This window comes from Taudactylus pleione, unplaced genomic scaffold (assembly GCF_031769625.1).
Source record: "Taudactylus pleione unplaced genomic scaffold, aTauple2 ptg001036l, whole genome shotgun sequence".
In the NCBI taxonomy this organism is placed as follows: Eukaryota; Metazoa; Chordata; class Amphibia; order Anura; family Myobatrachidae; genus Taudactylus; species Taudactylus pleione.
Genome location: NW_028285437.1, coordinates 104,337 through 128,442, shown reverse-complemented (window position 1 = coordinate 128,442; position 24,106 = coordinate 104,337). Strand labels below are relative to the sequence as shown.

General features: G+C 39.7%; 1 protein-coding gene across 1 annotated transcript in view; it reads left to right on the top strand.

The window, feature by feature from the left end:
• Positions 1–8,791: 8,791 nt before the first annotated feature.
• LOC148454024 (transcription factor COE1-A-like) overlaps positions 8,792–24,106 on the top strand; it is a gene marked incomplete at its 3' end in the record, with an annotated part of 83,486 nt that continues 68,171 nt past the window's right edge. The window contains exon 1 of the mRNA XM_088461334.1: positions 8,792–9,164. Within this exon, the coding sequence (XP_088317460.1) occupies positions 9,037–9,164 (128 nt within the window). The remainder of the gene's footprint in view (positions 9,165–24,106) is intronic.

The following is a 24,106-nucleotide window of genomic DNA, read 5'->3' as shown; positions in this document are numbered from 1 at the left end:
GTATCACAGTGTTACAGTATTAGTGTTAGTCAGTATCACTGTGTTACAGTATTAGTGTTAGAGTCAGTATCACAGTTACAGTATTGTTGTTAGTATCAGTGTTACAGTATTATTGTTACAGTCAGTACCACAGTGTTATAGTATTAGTGTTAGAGTCAGTATCACAGTGTTACAGTATTAGTGTTAGAGTCAGTATCACAGTGTTACAGTATTAGTGTTAGTAAGTATCTCAGTGTTACAGTATTAGTGTTAGAGTCAGTATTAGTGTTACAGTATTAGTGTTAGAGTCAGTATTACACTGTTACAGTATTAGTGTTAGAGTCAGTATCACAGTGTTACAGTATTAGTGTTTGAATCAGTATCACAGTGTTACAGTATTAGTGTTAGTCAGTATCACGGTGTTACAGTATTAGTGTTAGAGTCAGTATCACAGTGTTACAGTATTAGTGTTAGAGTCAGTATCACAGTGTTACAGTATTAGTGTTAGTCAGTATCACTGTGTTACAGTATTAGTATTAGTCAGTATCACAGTGTTACAGTATTAGTGTTAGTCAGTATCACTGTGTTACAGTATTAGTTTTAGTCAGTACCACAGTGTTACAGTATTAGTGTTAGTCAGTATCACAGTGTTACAGTATGAGTGTTGGAGTCAGTATCACAGTGTTACAGTATGAGTGTTGGAGTCAGTATCACAGTGTTACAGTATGAGTGTTGGAGTCAGTATCACTGTGTTACAGTATGAGTGTTAGAGTCAGTATGACAGTGTTACAGTATGAGTGTTAGAGTCAGTATCACAGTGTTACAGTATAAGTGTTAGTCAGTATCACAGTGTTACAGTATAAGTGTTAGTCAGTATCACAGTGTTACAGTATTAGTGTTAGAGTCAGTATCACAGTGTTACAGTATTAGTGTTAGTCAGTTTCACTGTGTTACAGTATTAGTGTTAGTCAGTATCACAGTGTTACAGTATGAGTGTTAGTCAGTATCACTGTGTTACAGTATTAGTGTTAGAGTCAGTATCACTGTGTTACAGTATTAGTGTTAGAGTCAGTATCAGTGTAACAGTATTATTGTTACAGTCAGAACCACAGTGTTACAGTATTAGTGTTAGAGTCAGTATCACAGTGTTACAGTATTAGTGTTAGAGTCAGTATCACAGTGTTACAGTATTAGTGTTAGTCAGTATCAAAGTGTTACAGTATTAGTGTTAGAGTCAGTATTAGTGTTACAGTATTAGTGTTAGAGTCAGTATTACACTGATACAGTATTAGTGTTAGAGTCAGTATCACAGTGTTACAGTATAAGTGTTAGTCAGTATCACAGTGTTACAGTATTAGTGTTAGAGTCAGTATCACAGTGTTACAGTATTAGTGTTAGTCAGTATCACAGTGTTACAGTATTAGTGTTAGTCAGTATCACAGTGTTACAGTATTAGTGTTAGTCAGTATCACTGTGTTACAGTATTAGTGTTGGAGTCAGTATCACAGTTACAGTATTATTGTTAGTATCAGTGTTACAGTATTATTGTTACAGTCAGTACCACAGTGTTATAGTATTAGTGTTAGAGTCAGTATCACAGTGTTACAGTATTAGTGTTAGAGTCAGTATCACAGTGTTACAGTATTAGTGTTAGTCAGTATCACAGTGTTACAGTATTAGTGTTAGAGTCAGTATTAGTGTTACAGTATTAGTGTTAGAGTCAGTATTACACTGTTACAGTATTAGTGTTAGAGTCAGTATCACAGTGTTACAGTATTAGTGTTTGAATCAGTATCACGGTGTTACAGTATTAGTGTTAGTCAGTATCACGGTGTTACAGTATTAGTGTTAGAGTCAGTATCACAGTGTTACAGTATTAGTGTTAGTGTCAGTATCACAGTGTTACAGTATTAATGTTAGAGTCAGTATCACTGTGTTACAGTATTAGTGTTAGAGTCAGTATCACAGTGTTACAGTATCAGTGTTAGTCAGTATCACAGTGTTACAGTATTAGTGTTAGAGTCAGTATCACAGTGTTACAGTATTAGTGTTAGTCAGTATCACTGTGTTACAGTATTAGTGTTAGAGTCAGTATCACAGTTACAGTATTGTTGTTAGTATCAGTGTTACAGTATTATTGTTACAGTCAGTACCACAGTGTTATAGTATTAGTGTTAGAGTCAGTATCACAGTGTTACAGTATTAGTGTTAGTGTCAGTATCACAGTGTTACAGTATTAATGTTAGAGTCAGTATCACTGTGTTACAGTATTAATGTAAGAGTCAGTATCACTGTGTTACAGTATTAGTGTTAGTCAGTATCACTGTGTTACAGTATTAGTGTTAGTCAGTACCACAGTGTTACAGTATGAGTGTTGGAGTCAGTATCACAGTGTTACAGTATTAATGTTAGAGTCAGTATCACTGTGTTACAGTATTAGTATTAGTCAGTATCACAGTGTTACAGTATTAGTGTTAGTCAGTATCACTGTTACAGTATAAGTGTTAGTCAGTACCACAGTGTTACAGTATTAGTGTTAGAGTCAGTATTACAGTGTTACAGTATGAGTGTTAGTCAGTATCACAGTGTTACAGTATGAGTGTTAGAGTCAGTATCACAGTGTTACAGTATGAGTGTTAGAGTCAGAAGGCTTTTTTTGCATATATGCATAAGTGGTGAAGAATAGCATTTTGTTTTATTTTCTGGAGAAAATAACTAGTTCCAGCAAATTTGGGGTACCTGAAAATGGTGGGTAGCATATTTTAAAGTTGTTAAAGTATCGTTTAAAAATACTTAAAAAATCCATCTGCCGCAATCACCTGCAATCAAAAAATCACCTTGGGCAAACTTGGGGACCCCCCTTGAATCTATTTCGCTAGTTTTTAACTTTGTCCCCCAACTATTTTTTTTGTCACCTCCAAAATGAAAGTAATTTTTTGGGTGTTCTTAAGTCTTTTTTAAAAAAAAACATGATGAAGTTTACCTTCGGGGGACTGTCTTAAGGGTGCTTGGGGGTTTCCATAACGTTGCACCCCAAAAACACAATTCTGCACTTTTTTCCACCTGCTATTCATAAGCGAAATGTTTTTGCCTATTACATTGCATTGACTTTCCGGAAAGTCTTTCAAATTGAATAGGGCACTACTTTTCCACCTAGCGAAATAACGTCATCAGCGAAACTTTTTCGCCGATATCGGCTTTTCGCTCCAATTTGAATACAAGCCTCAGTGTTAGAGTCAGTATCACAGTGTTACAGTACGAGTGTTGGAGTCAGTATCACAGTGTTACAGTATTAGTGTTAGTCAGTATCACAGTGTTACAGTATTAGTGTTAGAGTCAGTATCACAGTGTTACAGTATTAGTGTTAGAGTCAGTATCACAGTGTTACAGTATTAGTGTTAGAGTCAGTATCACAGTGTTACAGTATAAGTGTTAGAGTCAGTATCACAGTGTTACAGTATTAGTGTTAGAGTCAGTATTACAGTGTTACAGTATTAGTGTTAGAGTCAGTATCACTGTGTTACAGTATTAGTATTAGTCAGTATCACAGTGTTACAGTATTAGTGTTAGAGTCAGTATCACAGTTACAGTATTGTTGTTAGTATCAGTGTTACAGTATTATTGTTACAGTCAGTACCACAGTGTTATAGTATTAGTGTTAGAGTCAGTATCACAGTGTTACAGTATTAGTGTTAGAGTCAGTATCACAGTGTTACAGTATTAGTGTTAGTCAGTATCTCAGTGTTACAGTATTAGTGTTAGAGTCAGTATTAGTGTTACAGTATTAGTGTTAGAGTCAGTATTACACTGTTACAGTATTAGTGTTGGAGTCAGTATCACAGTGTTACAGTATTAGTGTTTGAATCAGTATCACGGTGTTACAGTATTAGTGTTAGTCAGTATCACGGTGTTACAGTATTAGTGTTAGAGTCAGTATCACAGTGTTAAAGTATTAGTCTTAGAGTCAGTATCACAGTGTTACAGTATTAGTGTTAGTGTCAGTATCACAGTGTTACAGTATTAATGTTAGAGTCAGTATCACTGTGTTACAGTATTAATGTAAGAGTCAGTATCACTGTGTTACAGTATTAGTGTTAGTCAGTATCACTGTGTTACAGTATTAGTGTTAGTCATTACCACAGTGTTACAGTATGAGTGTTGGAGTCAGTATCACAGTGTTACAGTATTAATGTTAGAGTCAGTATCACTGTGTTACAGTATTAGTATTAGTCAGTATCACAGTGTTACAGTATTAGTGTTAGTCAGTATCACTGTTACAGTATTAGTGTTAGTCAGTACCACAGTGTTACAGTATTAGTGTTAGAGTCAGTATTACAGTGTTACAGTATGAGTGTTAGTCAGTATCACAGTGTTACAGTATTAGTGTTAGTCAGTATCACTGTGTTACAGTATTAGTGTTAGTCAGTACCACAGTGTTACAGTATTAGTGTTAGAGTCAGTATTACAGTGTTACAGTATGAGTGTTAGTCAGTATCACAGTGTTACAGTATGAGTGTTAGAGTCAGTATCACAGTGTTACAGTATGAGTGTTAGAGTCAGAAGGCTTTTTTTGCATAGATGCATAAGTGGTGAAGAATAGCATTTTGTTTTATTTTCTGGAGAAAATAACTAGTTCCAGCAAATTTGGGGTACCTGAAAATGGTGGGTAGCATATTTTAAAGTTGTTAAAGTATCGTTTAAAAATACTTAAAAAATCCATCTGCCGCAATCACCTGCAATCAAAAAATCACCTTGGGCAAACTTGGGGACCCCCCTTGAATCTATTTCGCTAGTTTTTAACTTTGTCCCCCAACTATTTTTTTTGTCACCTCCAAAATGAAAGTAATTTTTTGGGTGTTCTTAAGTCTTTTTTAAAAAAAAACATGATGAAGTTTACCTTCGGGGGACTGTCTTAAGTGTGCTTGGGGGTTTCCATAACGTTGCACCCCAAAAAAACAATTCTGCACTTTTTTCCACCTGCTATTCATAAGCGAAATGTTTTTGCCTATTACATTGCATTGACTTTCCGGAAAGTCTTTCAAATTGAATAGGGCACTACTTTTCCACCTAGCGAAATTACGTCATCAGCTAAACTCTTTCGCTGATCACTGTTTTTCGCTCCAATTTGAATACAGGCCTCAGTGTTAGAGTCAGTATCACAGTGTTACAGTATTAGTGTTAGTCAGTATCACAGTGTTACAGTATTAGTGTTAGAGTCAGTATCGCAGTGTTACAGTATAAGTGTTAGTCAGTATCACAGTGTTACAGTATTAGTGTTAGAGTCAGTATCACAGTGTTACAGTATTAGTGCTAGTCAGTATCACAGTGTTACAGTATTAGTGTTAGTCAGTATCACTGTGTTACAGTATTAGTGTTAGAGTCAGTATCACAGTTACAGTATTATTGTTAGTATCAGTGTTACAGTATTAGTGTTAGAGTCAGTATCACAGTGTTACAGTATTAGTGTTAGTCAGTATCACAGTGTTACAGTATTAGTGTTAGAGTCAGTATTAGTGTTACAGTATTAGTGTTAGAGTCAGTATTACAGTGTTACAGTATTAGTGTTAGAGTCAGTATCACAGTGTTACAGTATTAGTGTTTGAATCAGTTTCATGGTGTTACAGTATTAGTGTTAGTCAGTATCACAGTGTTACAGTATTAGTGTTAGAGTCATTATTACAGTGTTACAGCATTAGTGTTAGAGTCAGTATCACAGTGTTACAGTATTAGTGTTAGTGTCAGTATCACAGTGTTACAGTATTAATGTTAGAGTCAGTATCACTGTGTTACAGTATTAGTATTAGTCAGTATCACAGTGTTACAGTATTAGTGTTAGTCAGTATCACTGTGTTACAGTATTAGTATTAGTCAGTATCACAGTGTTACAGTATTAGTGTTAGTCAGTATCACTGTGTTACAGTATTAGTTTTAGTCAGTACCACAGTGTTACAGTATTAGTGTTAGAGTCAGTATTACAGTGTTACAGTATGAGTGTTAGTCAGTATCACAGTGTTACAGTATTAGTGTTAGAGTCAGTATCACAGTGTTACAGTATTAGTCAGTATCACAGTGTTACAGTATTAATGTTAGTCAGTATCACGGTGTTACAGTATTAGTGTTAGAGTCAGTATCACAGTGTTACAGTATTAGTGTTAAAGCATTAGTCAGTATCACAGTGTTACAGTATTAGTGTTAAAGCATTAGTCAGTATCACAGTGTTACAGTATTAGTGTTAAAGCATTAGTCAGTATTACTCTGTTACTTTATTAGTCAGTGTTACAGTATTAGTGTTATAGTTTTACACTCACTGTTACTGTCAGAATTAGTTTTACAGTGTCACAGTGTTACAGTATTAATGTAACAGTATTGTAGTGTTATAGTTTTACAGTATTACAGTCAGTGTTACTGCATTTCAGTGTGACAGTCAGTGTTAGCAGCGTTACAGTTAGTGTCACAGGCAGTATCACAGTATTAGTGTTATATTCAGCATTGCAGGCAGTGTTACCATACAACAGTGTGATAGTGTTAGTCGGTGATAGTGTTACAGGTCATTGTTACAGTATTATAGTTTTATAGGCAGTGTTACCATACAACAGTGTCACATTGTTAGTCGGTGTTAGTGTCACAGGCAGTACTACAGTGTTACAGGTCATTGTTACAGCATTATAGTGTTATAGGCAGTGTTACCATACAACAGTGTGACAATGTTAGTTATGATAGTGTTACAGGCAGTGCTACTGTGTTACAGGTCATTGTTACAGTATTAGTGTTATAGGCAGTGTTACCATACAACAGTGTGACAGTGTTAGTTGTGATAGTGTTACAGGCAGTGCTACAGTGTTACAGGTCATTGTTACAGTAATATAGTGTTACAGTCAGTGTTACCGTACAACAGTGTGACAATGTTAGTTGTGATAGTGTTACAGGCAGTGCTACAGTGTTACAGGTCATTGTTACAGTATTATAGTGTTATAGGCAGTGTTACAGTATTATAGTGTTACAGTATTATAGGCAGTGTTACCATACAACAGTGTGACAATGTTAGTTGTGATAGTGTTACAGGCAGTGCTACTTTGTTACAGGTCATTGTTACAGTATTAGTGTTATAGGCAGTGTTACCATACAACAGTGTGACAGTGTTAGTTGTGATAGTGTTACAGGCAGTGCTACAGTGTTACAGGTCATTGTTACAGTAATATAGTGTTACAGTCAGTGTTACCATACAACAGTGTGACAATGTTAGTTGTGATAGTGTTACAGGCAGTGCTACAGTGTTACAGGTCATTGTTACAGTATTATAGTGTTATAGGCAGTGTTACAGTATTATAGTGTTACAGTATTATAGGCAGTGTTACCATACAACAGTGTGACAATGTTAGTTGTGATAGTGTTACAGGCAGTGCTACAGTGTTACAGGTCATTGTTACAGTAATATAGTGTTACAGTCAGTGTTACCATACAACAGTGTGACAGTGTTAGTTGTGATAGTGTTACAGGCAGTGCTACAGTGTTACAGGTCATTGTTACAGTAATATAGTGTTACAGTCAGTGTTACCATACAACAGTGTGACAATGTTAGTTATGATAGTGTTACAGGCAGTGCTACAGTGTTACAGGTCATTGTTACAGTAATATAGTGTTACAGTCAGTGTTACCATACAACAGTGTGACAATGTTAGTTGTTATAGTGTTACAGGCAGTGCTACAGTGTTACAGGTCATTGTTACAGTAATATAGTGTTACAGTCAGTGTTACCATACAACAGTGTGACAATGTTAGTTGTGATAGTGTTTCAGGCAGTGCTACAGTGTTACAGGTCATTGTTACAGTAATATAGTGTTACAGTCAGTGTTACCATACAACAGTGTGTCAGTCAGTGTTTCAGTATAGAAGCACCAGTACATCTCCCATGTCACTGCCAGGTAGCGGTACACAGAGGGGACAGGTTAGAGGGGGGATATGGTTGGGCAGTGAGGGGGTCACTTAGATGATAGGGATATGGTTATGGGGGAGCAACTGACAGTGGGGATATGGGAAATGAGCAGTGAGGGGGTCACAGTGGTGACGGGGGAGGTACAGGAGGAGGGAGGAGGTGATACTGGGGATACGAAAGAGGACTGATCTGGGAGACATGCCGGGCTGTGGGATGCAGGAGAATGCAAGGGTGAGAGAGTACAGGAATGGAAGAGACTGCAAGCGAGAGTGAGAGAGCAGAGATGGAGGAGAGTGCAAGGGAGGGAGAGCAGAGATGGAAGAGATTGCAAGGGAGAAAGAGAGAGAACAGGGATGGAAGAGACTGCAAGTGAGAGTGCAGAGATGGAGGAGAGTGAGAGAGCAGAGATAGAGGAGAGTGCAGGGATGGAAGAGACTGCAAGTGAGAGTGCAGAGATAGAGGAGAGTGCAGGGATGGAAGAGAGTGCAAGTGAGAGAGTAGAGATGGAGGAGAGTGAGAGAGCAGAGAAAGAGGAGAGTGCATGGATGGAAGAGAGTGCAAGTGAGAGTGCTGAGATGGAGGAGAGTGAGAGAGCAGGGATGGAGGAGAGAGAGCAGAGATGGAGGAGAGTGAGAGAGCAGGGATGGAGGAGAGAGAGCAGAGATGGAGGAGAGTGAGAGAGCAGGGACGGAAGAGAGTGCAGGGATGAGTGCAGGGATGAAGAAGAACACATGAGAGGAGGGTGTATGTTACGGGAGAGAAAGAGGGGGGGGGGGGAGTCAGCTGTACTTCTCACTCCCCTTATGCCTCCCCTGGGACAGTTGCCTCCCAGCCTCCTGCCGGAGGATCTCTCAGCCTCAGTCCTGCCCTGCTCTGCGTGAGAGGCGCATCCTCCGCCAGGCGCACCTTCTGGATGGTACCCGGATACTTGTGCGCCCCGGGATAGTCCTCTGTGCGCCCCGGGATAGTCCTCTGTGTGATCCGGGATAGTCCTCTGTGCGCCCCGGGACTCTCACTTGTGCGACCCGGGATAGTCACCTGTGCCCTGGATACACCTGCACCGCTGCACACCGGGGGCTACGCCGCGCTCCGGGATCCGGGAGTTGTGGCTGCTGTTTGTTCTCATGTTCTCCATCCAGGACACTCTCTCCAGGGGGGGACTCAGCATGAAGGAGGAACCTCTGTCTGCCGGACTCTCCCGGTCCTGGATGCAGTCTACAGGGATACTGGACTCCAACACCGCAGCGCAGAGGTAAGACCCCTTCCCCAACGTCTGCAGAGCCCCCCATACTGTGCATCATACAGAGCCTTCACACAATGTACATCTGCAGAGCCCCCCATACTGTGCATCATACAGAGCCTTCACATACATCTGCAGAGCCCCCCATACTGTGCAGCATTCCAAGCCCTGGTACTGTACTTCTCTGATTACTGTGACTTTCTGTAACTTCTGGCAGTACAAGTGTATGACTGTGATACAGCTTTCACAGCAAGGAGCCAGGGTCATAGACTGACATTAATAGTCCCATCCAGGACTAACACAGGACACGCGGACCCAAGACCACCACAGGACATGTTCCACTGACACTGAGTGGTCTATTTAGTAAGCATTGGATGGAGATAAAGTAGACAGATGTAAAGTACCAGCCAACCAGCTCCTATCTGTCATTTTTCAAACAGACTGTGACATGGCAGTTAGGAGCTGGTTGGCTGGTTCTTTATCTAAAGCTTAGTAAATAGACCCCTGAGACCCAAGACCATCACAGGACATGTCCTACTGACAAAAAAAGCCCAGGACTGTCACTACTGACACTGAGACCCAGGATTATCACAGGTCATGTCCTACTGAGTCTGAGACCAGTATTATCACAGGTCATGTCCTACTGACACTGAGACCCAGGATTATCACAGGTCAAGTCCTACTGACACTGAGACCCATGATTATCACAGGTCATGTCCTACTGAGACCCAGGATTATCACAGGTCAAATCCTACTGACACTGAGACCCATGATTATCACAGGTCATGTCCTACTGAGACCCAGGATTATCACAGGTCAAGTCCTACTGAGACTGAGACCCATGATTATCACAGGTCATGTCCTACTGAGACCCAGGATTATCACAGGACATGTCCTACTGACACTGAGAGCCAGGATTATCACAGGACATGTCCTACTGAGACTGAGAACCAGGATTATCACAGGTAATGTCAACTGACACTGAGACCCAGGATTATCACAGGTAATGTCCTACTGACACTGAGACCCAGGCTTATCACAGGACATGTCCTACTGACACTGACCCAGGATTATCACAGGTCATGTCCTACTGACACTAAGGATTATAACTTGTATGTCCTACTGACACTGAGAATCAGGACTTCACAGCATGTGTCCTACAAACACTGAACCAGGACTACCACAGGACATGTCCCACTGACACTGAGCCCAAGGATTACCACATGCCATGTACTACTGACACTAAAGCCCAGAACTATCACAGGACATGTCCTACTGACACTGAGACCCAGGATTATCACAGGTCGTGTCCTACTGAGACTGAGAACCAGGATTATCACAGGTCATGTCCTACTGACTGAGACCCAGGATTATCACAGGTCATGTCCTACTGACACTGAGACCCAGGATTATCACAGGACATGTCCTACTGACACTGAGAGCCAGGATTATCACAGGACATGTCCTACTGACACTGAGACCCATGATTATTACAGGTCATGTCCTACTGACACTGAGACCCAGGGTTATCACAGGTCATATCCTACTGACACTGAGACCCAGGGTTATCTCAGGACATGTCCTACTGACTCTGAGACCCATCGTTATCACAGGTCATGTCATATTGACCCTGGCTAAGGACTATGACTTGTATGTCCTACTGACACTGAGAAACAGGACTTCACAGCATGTGTCCTACAAACACTGAACTAGGACTACCACACGACATGTCCCAATGACACTGAGACCAAGGACTACCACATGCCATGTCCTACTGACACTGAAGCCCAGGACTATCATAGGACATGTCCTACTGACACTGAGAACCAGGACTGCCACAGGACAAGTCTTACTGACTCTGAGACCCAGGACTGTCACAGGACAAGTCTTACTGACACTGAGACCCAGGACTGTCACAGGACAAGTCTTACTGACACTGAGACCCAGGGCAGGTCATTCTGACACTGAGACCCAGGGCCTGTCATTCTGACACTGAGACCCAGGATTGTCACAGGATATGTCCTACCGACACTAACCCAGGATTATTACAAGACATTGAGAAACAGAACATGTCCTACTGACACTAACCCAGGACTATCACAGAACATGCCCTAATGACAATGAGAAATAGGACATATCCTACTGACACTGAGACACGGGACTTACACACCATATGTCTTACTGATTTTAAAACCCAGGACTGTCACAGGACAAATTCTACTGACACTGAGACCCAGGACTGTCATGAACAAATCCTACTAACACTGAGACCCAGGACTGTCATTGGATAAATCTCACTGACACTGAGACCAAGGATTATGATAGGATCTGTCCGACAGACACTAAGACCAAGAACTATCACAGAACATGTCCCACAGACACTAAGAACCAGGACTATCACAGAACATGTCCTACTGATACTGACCCTGGACTACCACAGAACATATCCTACTGATACTGACCCTGGACTACCACAGAACATGTCCTACTGATACTGAGACACGAGACTAGCATAGAACATGTCCTACTGATACTGACCCTGGACTATCACAGAACGTGTCCTACTGATACTAACCCTGGACTATCACAGAACGTGTCCTACTGATACTGACCCTGGACTACCACAGAACATGTCCAGAGACATGGGACTAGCACAGAACATGTCCTACTGATACTGAGACATGGGACTAACACAGAACATGTCCTACTGATACTGACCCTGGACTATCACAGAACATGTCCTACTGCATCCAACTCAAGGACAAGCACAGGACATGTCCCACGGACACTCAGACTCAGGACTACTATGTGCCGTGATATGTGCCTCTCAGAAATCAGACCGTGCATTTTATTGTTAGATTTTATTTTTATTATTGTGTACATTGAAGATACTGGAATAGAGATGGGAAGCAGAGGAATAAGAAGTGTGTGTAAAATGCCATGAAATGATTCCGTGTGTCACGTAGTTATTGGCGTTTGTAGGCTGTGCAGGTATTTTCCAGGTGCCAGCAGCAGGCAGGTTGGTGCTATGGAAGTAACGGTCCGTGAGCCTGATTCAGATTTGGGAATAGAGTAAGATAGAGCTCTAGCCTCCTGGCCAGCGCGGTCTCCCCAAGTTGGAGGGGTGAAATCACTGAGGGGTTCCCATTACTTTCCTGGATGCTCCATGTGTACTAAACAGCTGCTGAATCATCCGAGCATCTCAGGGGAAAGTCACCGCCAGGACCGCGTCTATCATAGAGGCAAATGCCTGAGGCAGCAGCCGTTAGTGCGCTCCATACAAATGGTCTGAATGATTTTGATAGTTAACTTTTTGTTTTTCTAATTAGTTTATTGGAATTTTCCAACCATGCTGGTGTTGGATAAAAGGACGTGACCGTTATCCCTCAGCGCAGCGCACACAAGGATATATACAGATATATATCTGTAAGGACTTGTGCGCAGAACTTTAACTTCTCCAACATTTGGCTTCTGCCGTTTTACTGTCCTTACTTCTAGAATAATCCATTTCTCCTACAACAGTGTGACCATCAGAAGCCAGTAATCCCAGTAATGGGCACACATTGGAGGTGACGCCGCAGATAGTGCTGGGATCATTGTCACCCACAGACATAAAGGGATTTTACCAGCCGGGTGTAATTATTTCCAAGGGCAGCGCAATATGAAAACTCTCTCTTTCCATCCTATCTGAGATTGATCCCACTGGGATGGCGTAAATCCGGCCTCGTGTTCTCCCAGTAACATGACAGCCTCACCATCTGGCTAGTCTCATTGTATCATTAATTGTTGCTTAATTGTCTTGGCCTCCTGACTACAAAAACATGGGCCCGTTAGAAACAGCAGCATATTAGTATTGTTTGCAGGCTGACACATTACAATAAACAGACTTTAATAATTAGCCCACAGCAAGCAAACACACGGTCCTCAGGACGGCTGTCTATCTGATCTCCTCTGTCACAATGCGGGCCGGTCAGAGCCAACATGACATACAGAATATCTATACATAATTGTATCCAGCTATATATATATATATATATATATTTATATATATATATTATTACACTCCTAAATCCCATCTCATTCACTGCTACATGCTTCAATATTTTACAGTCGTTTTTACATTTAGATGTTATCAGTCCATACATTCATCCTCATGTTAGTACATTTGTGAGATATTATAAATAGGGAAAATCAATCCTAAAAACTGTTGGTACACAAACAATATACACAATATACACTACTGTATGTATTAGTAGAAAAAAATTATAAATATGTGGCTGCTTTATTCATATATTTATAGGCGGATAAAGTAACAAGTAAAGGAACATGGTAATATTATACATAGAATAAGGAGAACATTTCTTTTGTGCTTAATCAGTAAAATAAGCATTCACTTTCTGTTTGAAATATTATTTAAAAAATTATATATATAAAGCACTAATCCTCGGCACTCACCATTCCTAGATTTGGGGTGCAACATGGTGTGTGACCAAATTGCTTAAATAGAAATCACCTCACCTTGAAAGGTAAAGTTGCTGTGAGCTTTAAACCAGAGACCATACCCCGAGTATAACACTAATGTGATGGCTATGTCCATGTTATAATTCTGAACAATAGAGTAGGGACTTGCAGTAAAGTGGGGTCCCGTGATGGGGGCTGCAAGCTTACATGCATCGATCAATTCATGAACCAAAACCCCACTGTTTATTATTATTGTTAGTTATTATGGTGAGTGCAGAGCCCCTGTGATATATATATATATATATATATATATATATATATATATATATATATATACATTAAATGTAAAAAAAACAAAAGTTTGGGCATTCCTTTCTGTGTGGTAGACGGATGAATCAACACACTTATACATTATAACTGAGAAAACAGGGAAGATAATTAAAATTAAATAAATGTTTTCATATGAAAAAATATATAGTTTGGGAAAAGAGAAAAATTTGCTAAAAATCACAAACAGGAGAATTTTGTATCACCGGAAATAACAGGAGATTTATTATCAGAATAGGAGAGAGAAATACTGACACATTCAGTTACTGCTATAAAAGCCAAATAAAACCTTAGTATAATCATGTCTCTGCTCACTCATGATAGACAGAAGAATAATGAATACTAATAATAATATGTATAATAATAATGTAGCACATGTCTTTTATATAACTGTAGGTAGTGTGCAGATATGATACCTATACACAGCAAATAATAAAATGTGTGCGCACTGTCTGTGAGCGTGGCTCTTGGACTGGACCCAACAATCAGCCTGAGCTGCGCCATTACAGGGGCACAGGGGGGTGCTCTGAGCATTCGCTCTCTGTCAGTAAGACCCTGATACTGACAGCGCTTTGCTAATCATGGTCCCTTTGCATTGTGCATAATCTGCCAATAACAAGTGATAGAGAATATAAAGTCATATCCTTTAATGAAGAATATTCATAATAATATTATATTTTAGCCCTTTTTTGGTTAATTGAGGTCAGGCACAAGTTTCTTTTGTGGTGCTGGCAAACTGGTGGCAGCCGGTGGGACAGATCACATGTGTCGTCTCTCCTGGTCCTCTGGCTGAGATTGGAAGGTTTCACTTTTATTCAGTTTGCATATGAGGGGAACGGGATGTAGTTATGAGACCGCCGGCCGCAAAGTGGTCTCAATACGACACCCGAATACAGACAAGGGACTTAAGACAGGTGTCGAAATACCGACGCCTACAGTATCTTAATGACAATGCCGGAATGCCGAAGGACGCTGGACCGAACGAGGAAAGCCACGGGGGAGTTAGGTTTAGGGAGTGTAGCAGGGTTAGGCTATGGTGGGAAGTTAGGGTTAGACACCCCTAGATGGGGGGTTAGGGTTAGGCACCTCCCGGGAGCATAAGGTTAAGGGTGCGGTAAGGGGGGGTTAGGGTTAGGCACCCTCGGGAGAGGTTAGGGTTAGGCATCACTAAGGGAGGGTTAGGGGGGAGAGGGGTAGGAATTGGGTACTTACCTGCCCTGTTGGAATCAGCTCATGTCATTTTTTAAGCAGAGCCTGTAAAGTGAGAGGAGCTGATTGGTTGGTACTTTGTCTCTCTCCAAGGCTTAGTGCATCTTCCCCGGAGTGAGGATTAAATTCCCTAATTCTGGAGTCTCCTGCGTTTTACACTCCGAGGGTTGGATCAGCTGCAGACAGCGGAGCAGGGAGGTGAAGGGTCAGATATGAGTAAAGAGACAGACGCGGTTCTATTGAGATTAGACCCATTAACCAATCTGAGACACTGAGGAACATGCAGAAGAGTGAAATGGAGAAACCGAGACACCAACTTCAGGACAGAACTATGTCTGACATTGAGAGACATGATTCAAACAGGCCATCCTGTAACCCTATCAGTGACTCCCATCTATGCCATCCTGTACCCCTATCAGTGACTCCCATCTATGCCATCCTGTAACCCTATCAGTGAATCCCATCTATGCCATCCTGTAACCCTATCAGTGACTCCCATAAATGCCATCCTGTAACCCTTTCAGTGACTCCCATCTATGCCATCCTGTAACCCTATCAGTGACTCCAATCTATGCCATCCTGTACCCCTATCAGTGACTCCCATCTATGCCATCCTGTAACTCTATCAGTGACTCCCATCAGTGCCATAGCTATCAGGACTTGGGCAACACAAGTGACTCCCATCAATGCCATAGCTATCAGGACTTGGCAGTGCCAGTGACTCCCATCAATGCCATAGCTATCAGGACTTGGGCAGTGCCAGTGACTCCCATTAATGCCATAGCTATCAGGACTTGGGCAGTGCCAGTGACTCCCATCAAGGCCATAGCTATCAGGACTTGTCCGATTTCACTGCTTTATTCACATCATAAACATTTATTTTTATTCTGCTACCTTGTGGTGGAAAAGAACATAATTTATAATCACTGGCTTCATTACAGCACAAAGGGTTAACATACTCACAAAGAACTCTGAACTTATTTCAAAAACCCTTAAACTTAACTTTTACAGAGAGCTGCAACATTACTATAATACATAGGGTTAACTGCTTTACAAAGAGCTGCAATATTACTATAATAATACAAAGGGTTAACTGCTTTACAAAGCTGCAATATTAGTATAATAACACAAAGGGTTAACTGCTTTACAAAGAGCTGCAATATTACTATAACACAAAGGGTTAACTGCTTTACAAAGAGCAGCAACATTACTATAATAACACAAAGGGTTAATTGCTTTACAAAGAGCTGCAATATTACTATAATAACACAAAGGGTTAACTGCTTTACAAAGAGCTGCAACATTACTATAAAAACACAAAGAGTTAACTGCTTTACAAAGAGCTGCAATATTACTATAACACAAAGGGTTAACTGCTTTACAAAGAGCTGCAATATTAGTATAATAAGACAAAGGGTTAACTGCTTTAGAAAGCTGCAATATTACTATAACACAAAGGGTTAACTGTTTTACAAAGCGCTGCAACATTACTATAATAGCACAAAGGGTTAACTGCTTTACAAAGAGCTGCAATATTGCTATAATAACACAAAGGGTTAACTGCTTTACAAAGAGCTGCAATATTACTATAACACAAAGGGTTAACTGCTTTACAAAGAGCTGCAACATTACTATAATAACACAAAGGGTTAACTGCTTTACATAGAGCTGCAATATTACTATAATAATACAAAGGGTTAACTGCTTTACAAAGCTGCAATATTAGTATAATAACAAAAAGGGTTAACTGCTTTACAAAGAGCTGCAATATTACTATAACACAAAGGGTTAACTGCTTTACAAAGAGCTGCAACATTACTATAATAACACAAAGGGTTAACTGCTTTACAAAGAGCTGCAATATTACTATAATAACACAAAGGGTTAACTGCTTTACAAAGAGCTGCAACATTACTATAATAACACAAAGAGTTAACTGCTTTACAAAGAGCTGCAATATTACTATAACACAAAGGGTTAACTGCTTTACAAAGAGCTGCAATATTAGTATAATAACACAAAGGGTTAACTGCTTTACAAAGAGCTGCAATATTACTATAACAAAGGGTTAACTGCTTTACAAAGAGCTGCAACATTACTATAATAACACAAAGGGTTAACTGTTTTACAAAGAGCTGCAATATTACTATAATAACACAAAGGGTTAACTGCTTTACAAAGAGCTGCAATATTAGTAAAATAACACAAAGGGTTAACTGCTTTACAAAGAGCTGCAATATTACTATAACACAAAGGGTTAACTGCTTTACAAAGTGCTGCAACATTACTATAATAACACAAAGGGTTAACTGCTTTACAAAGAGCTGCAACATTACTATAATAACACAAAGAGTTAACTGCTTTACAAAGAGCTGCAATATTAGTATAATAACACAAAGGGTTAACTGCTTTACAAAGAGCTGCAATATTACTATAATAACACAAACGGTTAATTGCTTTACAATGCGCTGCAATATTACTATAATAACACAAAGGGTTAACTGCTTTACAATGCGCTGCAATATTACTATAATAACACAAAGGGTTAACTGCTTTAGAAAGAGCTGCAATATTACTATAACACAAAGGGTTAACTGCTTTACAAAGCGCTGCAACATTACTGTAATAACACAAAGGGTTAACTGCTTTACAAAGAGCTGCAATATTACTATAATAACACAAAGGGTTAACTGCTTTACAAAGAGCTGCAATATTACTATTATAACACAAAGGGTTAACTACTTTACAAAGAGCTGCAATATTAGTATAACACAAAGGGTTAACTGCTTTACAAAGAGCTGCAATATTACTATAACACAAAGGGTTAACTGCTTTACAAAGAGCTGCAACATTACTTTAATAACACAAAGGGTTAACTGCTTTACAAAGAGCTGCAATATTATTATAATAACACACAGGGTTAACTGCTTTGCAAAGAGCTGAAATATTACTATAATAACACAAACGGTTAATTGCTTTAGAGAGAGCTGCAATATTACTATAACACAAAGGGTTAACTGCTTTACAATGCGCTGCAACATTACTATAACAACACAAAGGGTTAACTGCTTTAGAAAGAGCTGCGTTATTACTATAACACAAAGGGTTAACTGCTTTATAAAGCGCTGCAACATTACTGTAATAACACAAAGGGTTAACTGCTTTACAAAGAGCTGCAATATTACTATAATAACACAAAGGGTTAACTGCTTTACAAAGAGCTGCAATATTACTATTATAACACAAAGGGTTAACTACTTTACAAAGAGCTGCAATATTAGTATAACACAAAGGGTTAACTGCTTTACAAAGAGCTGCAATATTACTATAACACAAAGGGTTAACTGCTTTACAAAGTGCTGCAACATTACTATAATAACACAAAGGGTTAACTGCTTTACAAAGAGCTGCAACATTACTATAATAACACAAAGGGTTAACTGCTTTACAAAGAGCTGCAATATTACTATAACACAAAGGGTTAACTGCTTTACAAAGAGCTGCAACATTACTATAATAACACAAAGGGTTAACTGCTTTACAAAGAGCTGCAATATTACTATAATAACACAAAGGGTTAACTGCTTTACAAAGAGCTGCAATATTACTATAATAACACAAAGGGTTAAATGCTTTACAAAGAGCTGCAATATTACTATAATAACACAAAGGGTTAACTGCTTTATAAAGAGCTGCAATATTACTATAATAAAACAAAGGGTTAACTGCTTTAGAAAGAGCTGCAATATTACTATAACACAAAGGGTTAACTGCTTTACAAAGCGCTGCAACATTACTATAATAACACAAAGGGTTAACTGCTTTACAAAGAGCTGCAATATTACTATAATAACACAAAGGGTTAACAGCTTTACAAAGAGCTGCAACATTACTATAATAACACAAAGGGTTAACTGCTTTACAAAGAGCTGCAATATTACTATAATAACACAAAGGGTTAACTGCTTTACAAAGCGCTGCAACATTACTATAATAACACAAAGAGTTAACTGCTTTACAAAGAGCTGCAATATTACTATAACACAAAGGGTTAACTGCTTTACAAAGCGCTGCAACATTACTATAATAACACAAAGGGTTAACTGCTTTACAAAGAGCTGCAATATTACTATAATAACACAAAGGGTTAACTGCTTTACAAAGAGCTGCAATATTACTATAATAACACAAAGGGTTAACTGCTTTAGAAAGAGCTGCAATATTACTATAACACAAATGGTTAACTGCTTTACAAAGCGCTGCAACATTAGTATAATAACACAAAGGGTTAACTGCTTTAGAAAGCTGCAATATTACTATAACACAAAGGGTTAACTGTTTTACAAAGCGCTGCAACATTACTATAATAGCACAAAGGGTTAACTGCTTTACAAAGAGCTGCAATATTGCTATAATAACACAAAGGGTTAACTGCTTTACAAAGAGCTGCAAGATTACTATAACACAAAGGGTTAACTGCTTTACAAAGAGCTGCAACATTACTATAATAACACAAAGGGTTAACTGCTTTACAAAGAGCTGCAATATTACTATAATAACACAAAGGGTTAACTGCTTTAGAAAGAGCTGCAATATTACTATAATAACACAAAGGGTTAACTGCTTTACAAAGAGCTGCATTATTATATAACACAAAGGGTTAACTGCTTTACAAAGAGCTGCAATATTACTATAACACAAAGGGTTAACTGCTTTACAAAGAGCTGCAACATTACTATAATAACACAAAGGGTTAACTGCTTTAGAAAGAGCTGCAATATTACTATAACACAAAGGGTTAACTGCTTTACAAAGTGCTGCAACATTACTATAATAACACAAAGGGTTAACTGCTTTACAAAGAGCTGCAATATTACTATAATAACACAAAGGGTTAACTGCTTTACAAAGTGCTGCAACATTACTATAATAACACAAAGGGTTAACTGCTTTACAAAGAGCTGCAACATTACTATAATAACACAAAGGGTCAACTGCTTTACAGAGAGCTGCAAATTAAGTCTAGTAATACTAAGGGTTAACTTGTTTAAAGAGAGCCGCACCATTATTGTAACCACACTCTAGCTGCATACACACACGATTCTGTTACCAACAATTTGATGAGCGATTTTATGAACGATTATCTGTCAGATTTTTAAAAGTGTAATGAACAAATTTTTTGAAGTACAAATGAGTTTTGCATATTTCCTTAATGAAAATCGTTGAGTTGGTCAGTCTGACTGAACTACAAACTACAAACGTGAACGCGCATGAACGATAATCGTTCATTGTTTTAACTTAGACAGTGAACGATTTTTTCAATGATTGAACGATAAACAAAATCGTTAACGATAATCGATCAAAAAATCGTTGTGTATGCATCTTAATGGTTAACTGATTTACAGAGCACTGCGCCATTACTATAATCACACTAAGGGTTAACTATTTTACAGAGAGCTGCAACATTATTATTAAAGCAATAAATGGTGAGTGTTGTACAATAAGGGTTACCTGTGTGCCAGAGCTTAGTAACATTATAAGGTTTACCTGTGTGCCAGAGCTTAGTAACATTATAAGGGTTACCTGTGTGCCAGAGCTTAGTAACATTATAAGGGTTACCTGTGTGCCAGAGCTTAGTAACATTATAAGGGTTACCTGTGTGCCAGAGCTTAGTAACATTATAAGGGTTACCTGTGTGCCAGAGCTTAGTAACATTATAAGGGTTACCTGTGTGCCAGAGCTTAGTAACATTATAAGGGTTACCTGTGTGCCAGAGCTTAGTAACATTATAAGGTTTACCTGTGTGCCAGAGCTTAGTAACATTATAAGGGTTACCTGTGTGCCAGAGCTTAGTAACATTATAAGGGTTACCTGTGTGCCAGAGCTTAGTAACATTATAAGGGTTACCTGTGTGCCAGAGCTTAGTAACATTATAAGGTTTACCTGTGTGCCAGAGCTTAGTAACATTATAAGGGTTACCTGTGTGCCGGAGCTTAGTAACATTATAAGGGTTACCTGTGTGCCAGAGCTTAGTAACATTATAAGGTTTACCTGTGTGCCAGAGCTTAGTAACATTATAAGGGTTACCTGTGTGCCGGAGCTTAGTAACATTATAAGGGTTACCTGTGTGCCAGAGCTTAGTAACATTATAAGGGTTACCTGTGTGCCAGAGCTTAGTAACATTATAAGGGTTACCTGTGTGCCAGAGCTTAGTAACATTATAAGGGTTACCTGTATACCTGAACTTAGTAACATTATAAGGGTTACCTGTGTACCGGAGATTAGTAACATTATAAGGGTTACTTGTGTGCCAGAGCTTAGTAACATTATAAGGGTTACCTGTGTGCCAGAGCTTAGTAACATTATAAGGGTTACCTGTATACCTGAACTTAGTAACATTATAAGGGTTACCTGTGTACCGGAGCTTAGTAACATTATAAGGGTTACCTGTCTGCCGGAGCTTAGTAACATTATAAGGGTTACCTGTGTGCCAGAGCTTAGTAACATTATAAGGGTTACCTGTATACCGGAGATTAGTAACATTATAAGGGTTACCTGTGTGCCAGAGCTTAGTAACATTATAAGGTTTACCTGTGTGCCAGAGCTTAGTAACATTATAAGGGTTACCTGTGTACCAGAACTTAGTAACATTATAAGGGTTACCTGTGTGCCAGAGCTTAGTAACATTATAAGGGTTACCTGTGTGCCAGAGCTTAGTAACATTATAAGGGTTACCTGTGTGCCAGAGCTTAGTAACATTATAAGGGTTACCTGTGTACCGGAGCTTAGTAACATTATAAGGGTTACCTGTGTGCCAGAGCTTAGTAACATTATAAGGGTTACCTGTGTACCGGAGCTTAGTAACATTATAAGGGTTACCTGTGTGCCAGAGCTTAGTAACATTATAAGGGTTACCTGTGTACCGGAGCTTAGTAACATTATAAGGGTTACCTGTGTACCGGAGCTTAGTAACATTATAAGGGTTACCTGTGTGCCAGAGCTTAGTAACATTATAAGGGTTACCTGTGTACCGGAGCTTAGTAACATTATAAGGGTTACCTGTGTGCCGGAGCTTAGTAACATTATAAGGGTTACCTGTGTGCCAGAGCTTAGTAACATTATAAGGGTTACCTGTGTGCCAGAGCTTAGTAACATTATAAGGGTTACCTGTGTACTGGAGCTTAGTAACATTATAAGGGTTACCTGTGTACCAGAGCTTAGTAACATTATAAGGGTTACCTGTGTGCCAGAGCTTAGTAACATTATAAGGGTTACCTCTGTGCCAGAGCTTAGTAACATTATAAGGGTTACCTGTGTGCCAGAGCTTAGTAACATTATAAGGGTTACCTGTGTGCCAGAGCTTAGTAACATTATAAGGGTTACCTGTGTACCGGAGCTTAGTAACATTATAAGGGTTACCTGTGTGCCAGAGCTTAGTAACATTATAAGGTTTACCTGTGTGCCAGAGCTTAGTAACATTATAAGGGTTACCTGTGTGCCAGAGCTTAGTAACATTATAAGGGTTACCTGTGTACCAGAACTTAGTAACATTATAAGGGTTACCTGTGTACCGGAGCTTAGTAACATTATTGTGGGGCCCATTTATCATTTCATATTTGCCGTTTATTCCCCCCAATACACTCGTTTTCAGGAGATACCTGCAGATATGAAGTATCCCCTAGATGTATTATGGAGGGATTTTTGTAGGTATCTCCCATATCTGCTGCTGTCCCTCCAGGTTTCTATGGAGGATGCGATGCTGTTAGATTTACCAAATTCCGGAAATTCATCCCCGCGCAATCTGAAGATGACATAAGCTGCTTCTGCCTACGGGCTACATATAGCACAACTAGCCGGGAGAGAGGTCCATAGGAATCTCCCCCAGCAATGGCTGCCACGCATGTGTGGTCTGTAGACTGCGCAGGGTCCCCGGTCACAGGAGTAAAAAGAAGCTGATGCTGTCACATCACTTCTAGCACATTGCAGGGAGGTGCCACTTTCAGGTGCCCATGTGCCTGCAGGATGGCGCCCAGATCACATTGCTGGGATGTGCCCCTATCAGATGCCCATCTCCTTGCAGGATGGCGTGCAGATCACATTGCAGGGACGTACCCCTATCAGATGCCCATGTCCCTGCAGGATTGCGCCCAGATCACATTGCAGGGACGGGCCCCTATCAGATGCCCATCTCCCTGCAGGATGGCGCACAGATCACATTGCAGGGACAGGCCCCTATCAGATGCCCATGTCCCTGCAGGATTGCGCCCAGATCACATTGCAGGGACGTGCCACTTTCAGATACCCATGTGCCTGCAGGATGGTTCCCAGATCACTTTGCAGGGACGTGCCACTTTCAGATGCCCATGTGCCTGCAGGATGGCGCCCAGATCACATTGCAAATGCAATACGTACTTAATTGTACCTGTTTTGTTATTACCATGACTTAGGGGGTAATTGTCTGACAGAGCCGTCACATTGTCCTGTCCCATAATAAAGTTCTATTACAAAGAGCCAACAGAAGTGTGTGATTGCAGGCGAGTCGCTTGATACAAACCAGCCGATAACAGTAATTTAAAACCCGTTATTATCAGTTGAGGGATATAAATATAGTAACACTATATGTACAGGGTAAGGAAGGTAGATACATGGGACAGGTCTCCAGAGGGAGAGGTCACATAATGCCGCAGTGAGGAGACACTTTATCACATTCTGAGGTTTACTGACATTATCCAGAACGTGAGACTTATATACAGCAAAGTATAATCTGCAGGTGACACAGAACCGATCAGCAATATTTTATATAGAGGGTGGAATTACTTGGATTATCTATCTATTTTATTTATTTATTAACAGTTTCTTATATAGCGCAGCATATTCCGTTGCGCTTTACAATTGGAACATTAATAGAACAAAACTGGGTAATAGCAGACGTATATATAGGTAGGAAGGCCCTGCTC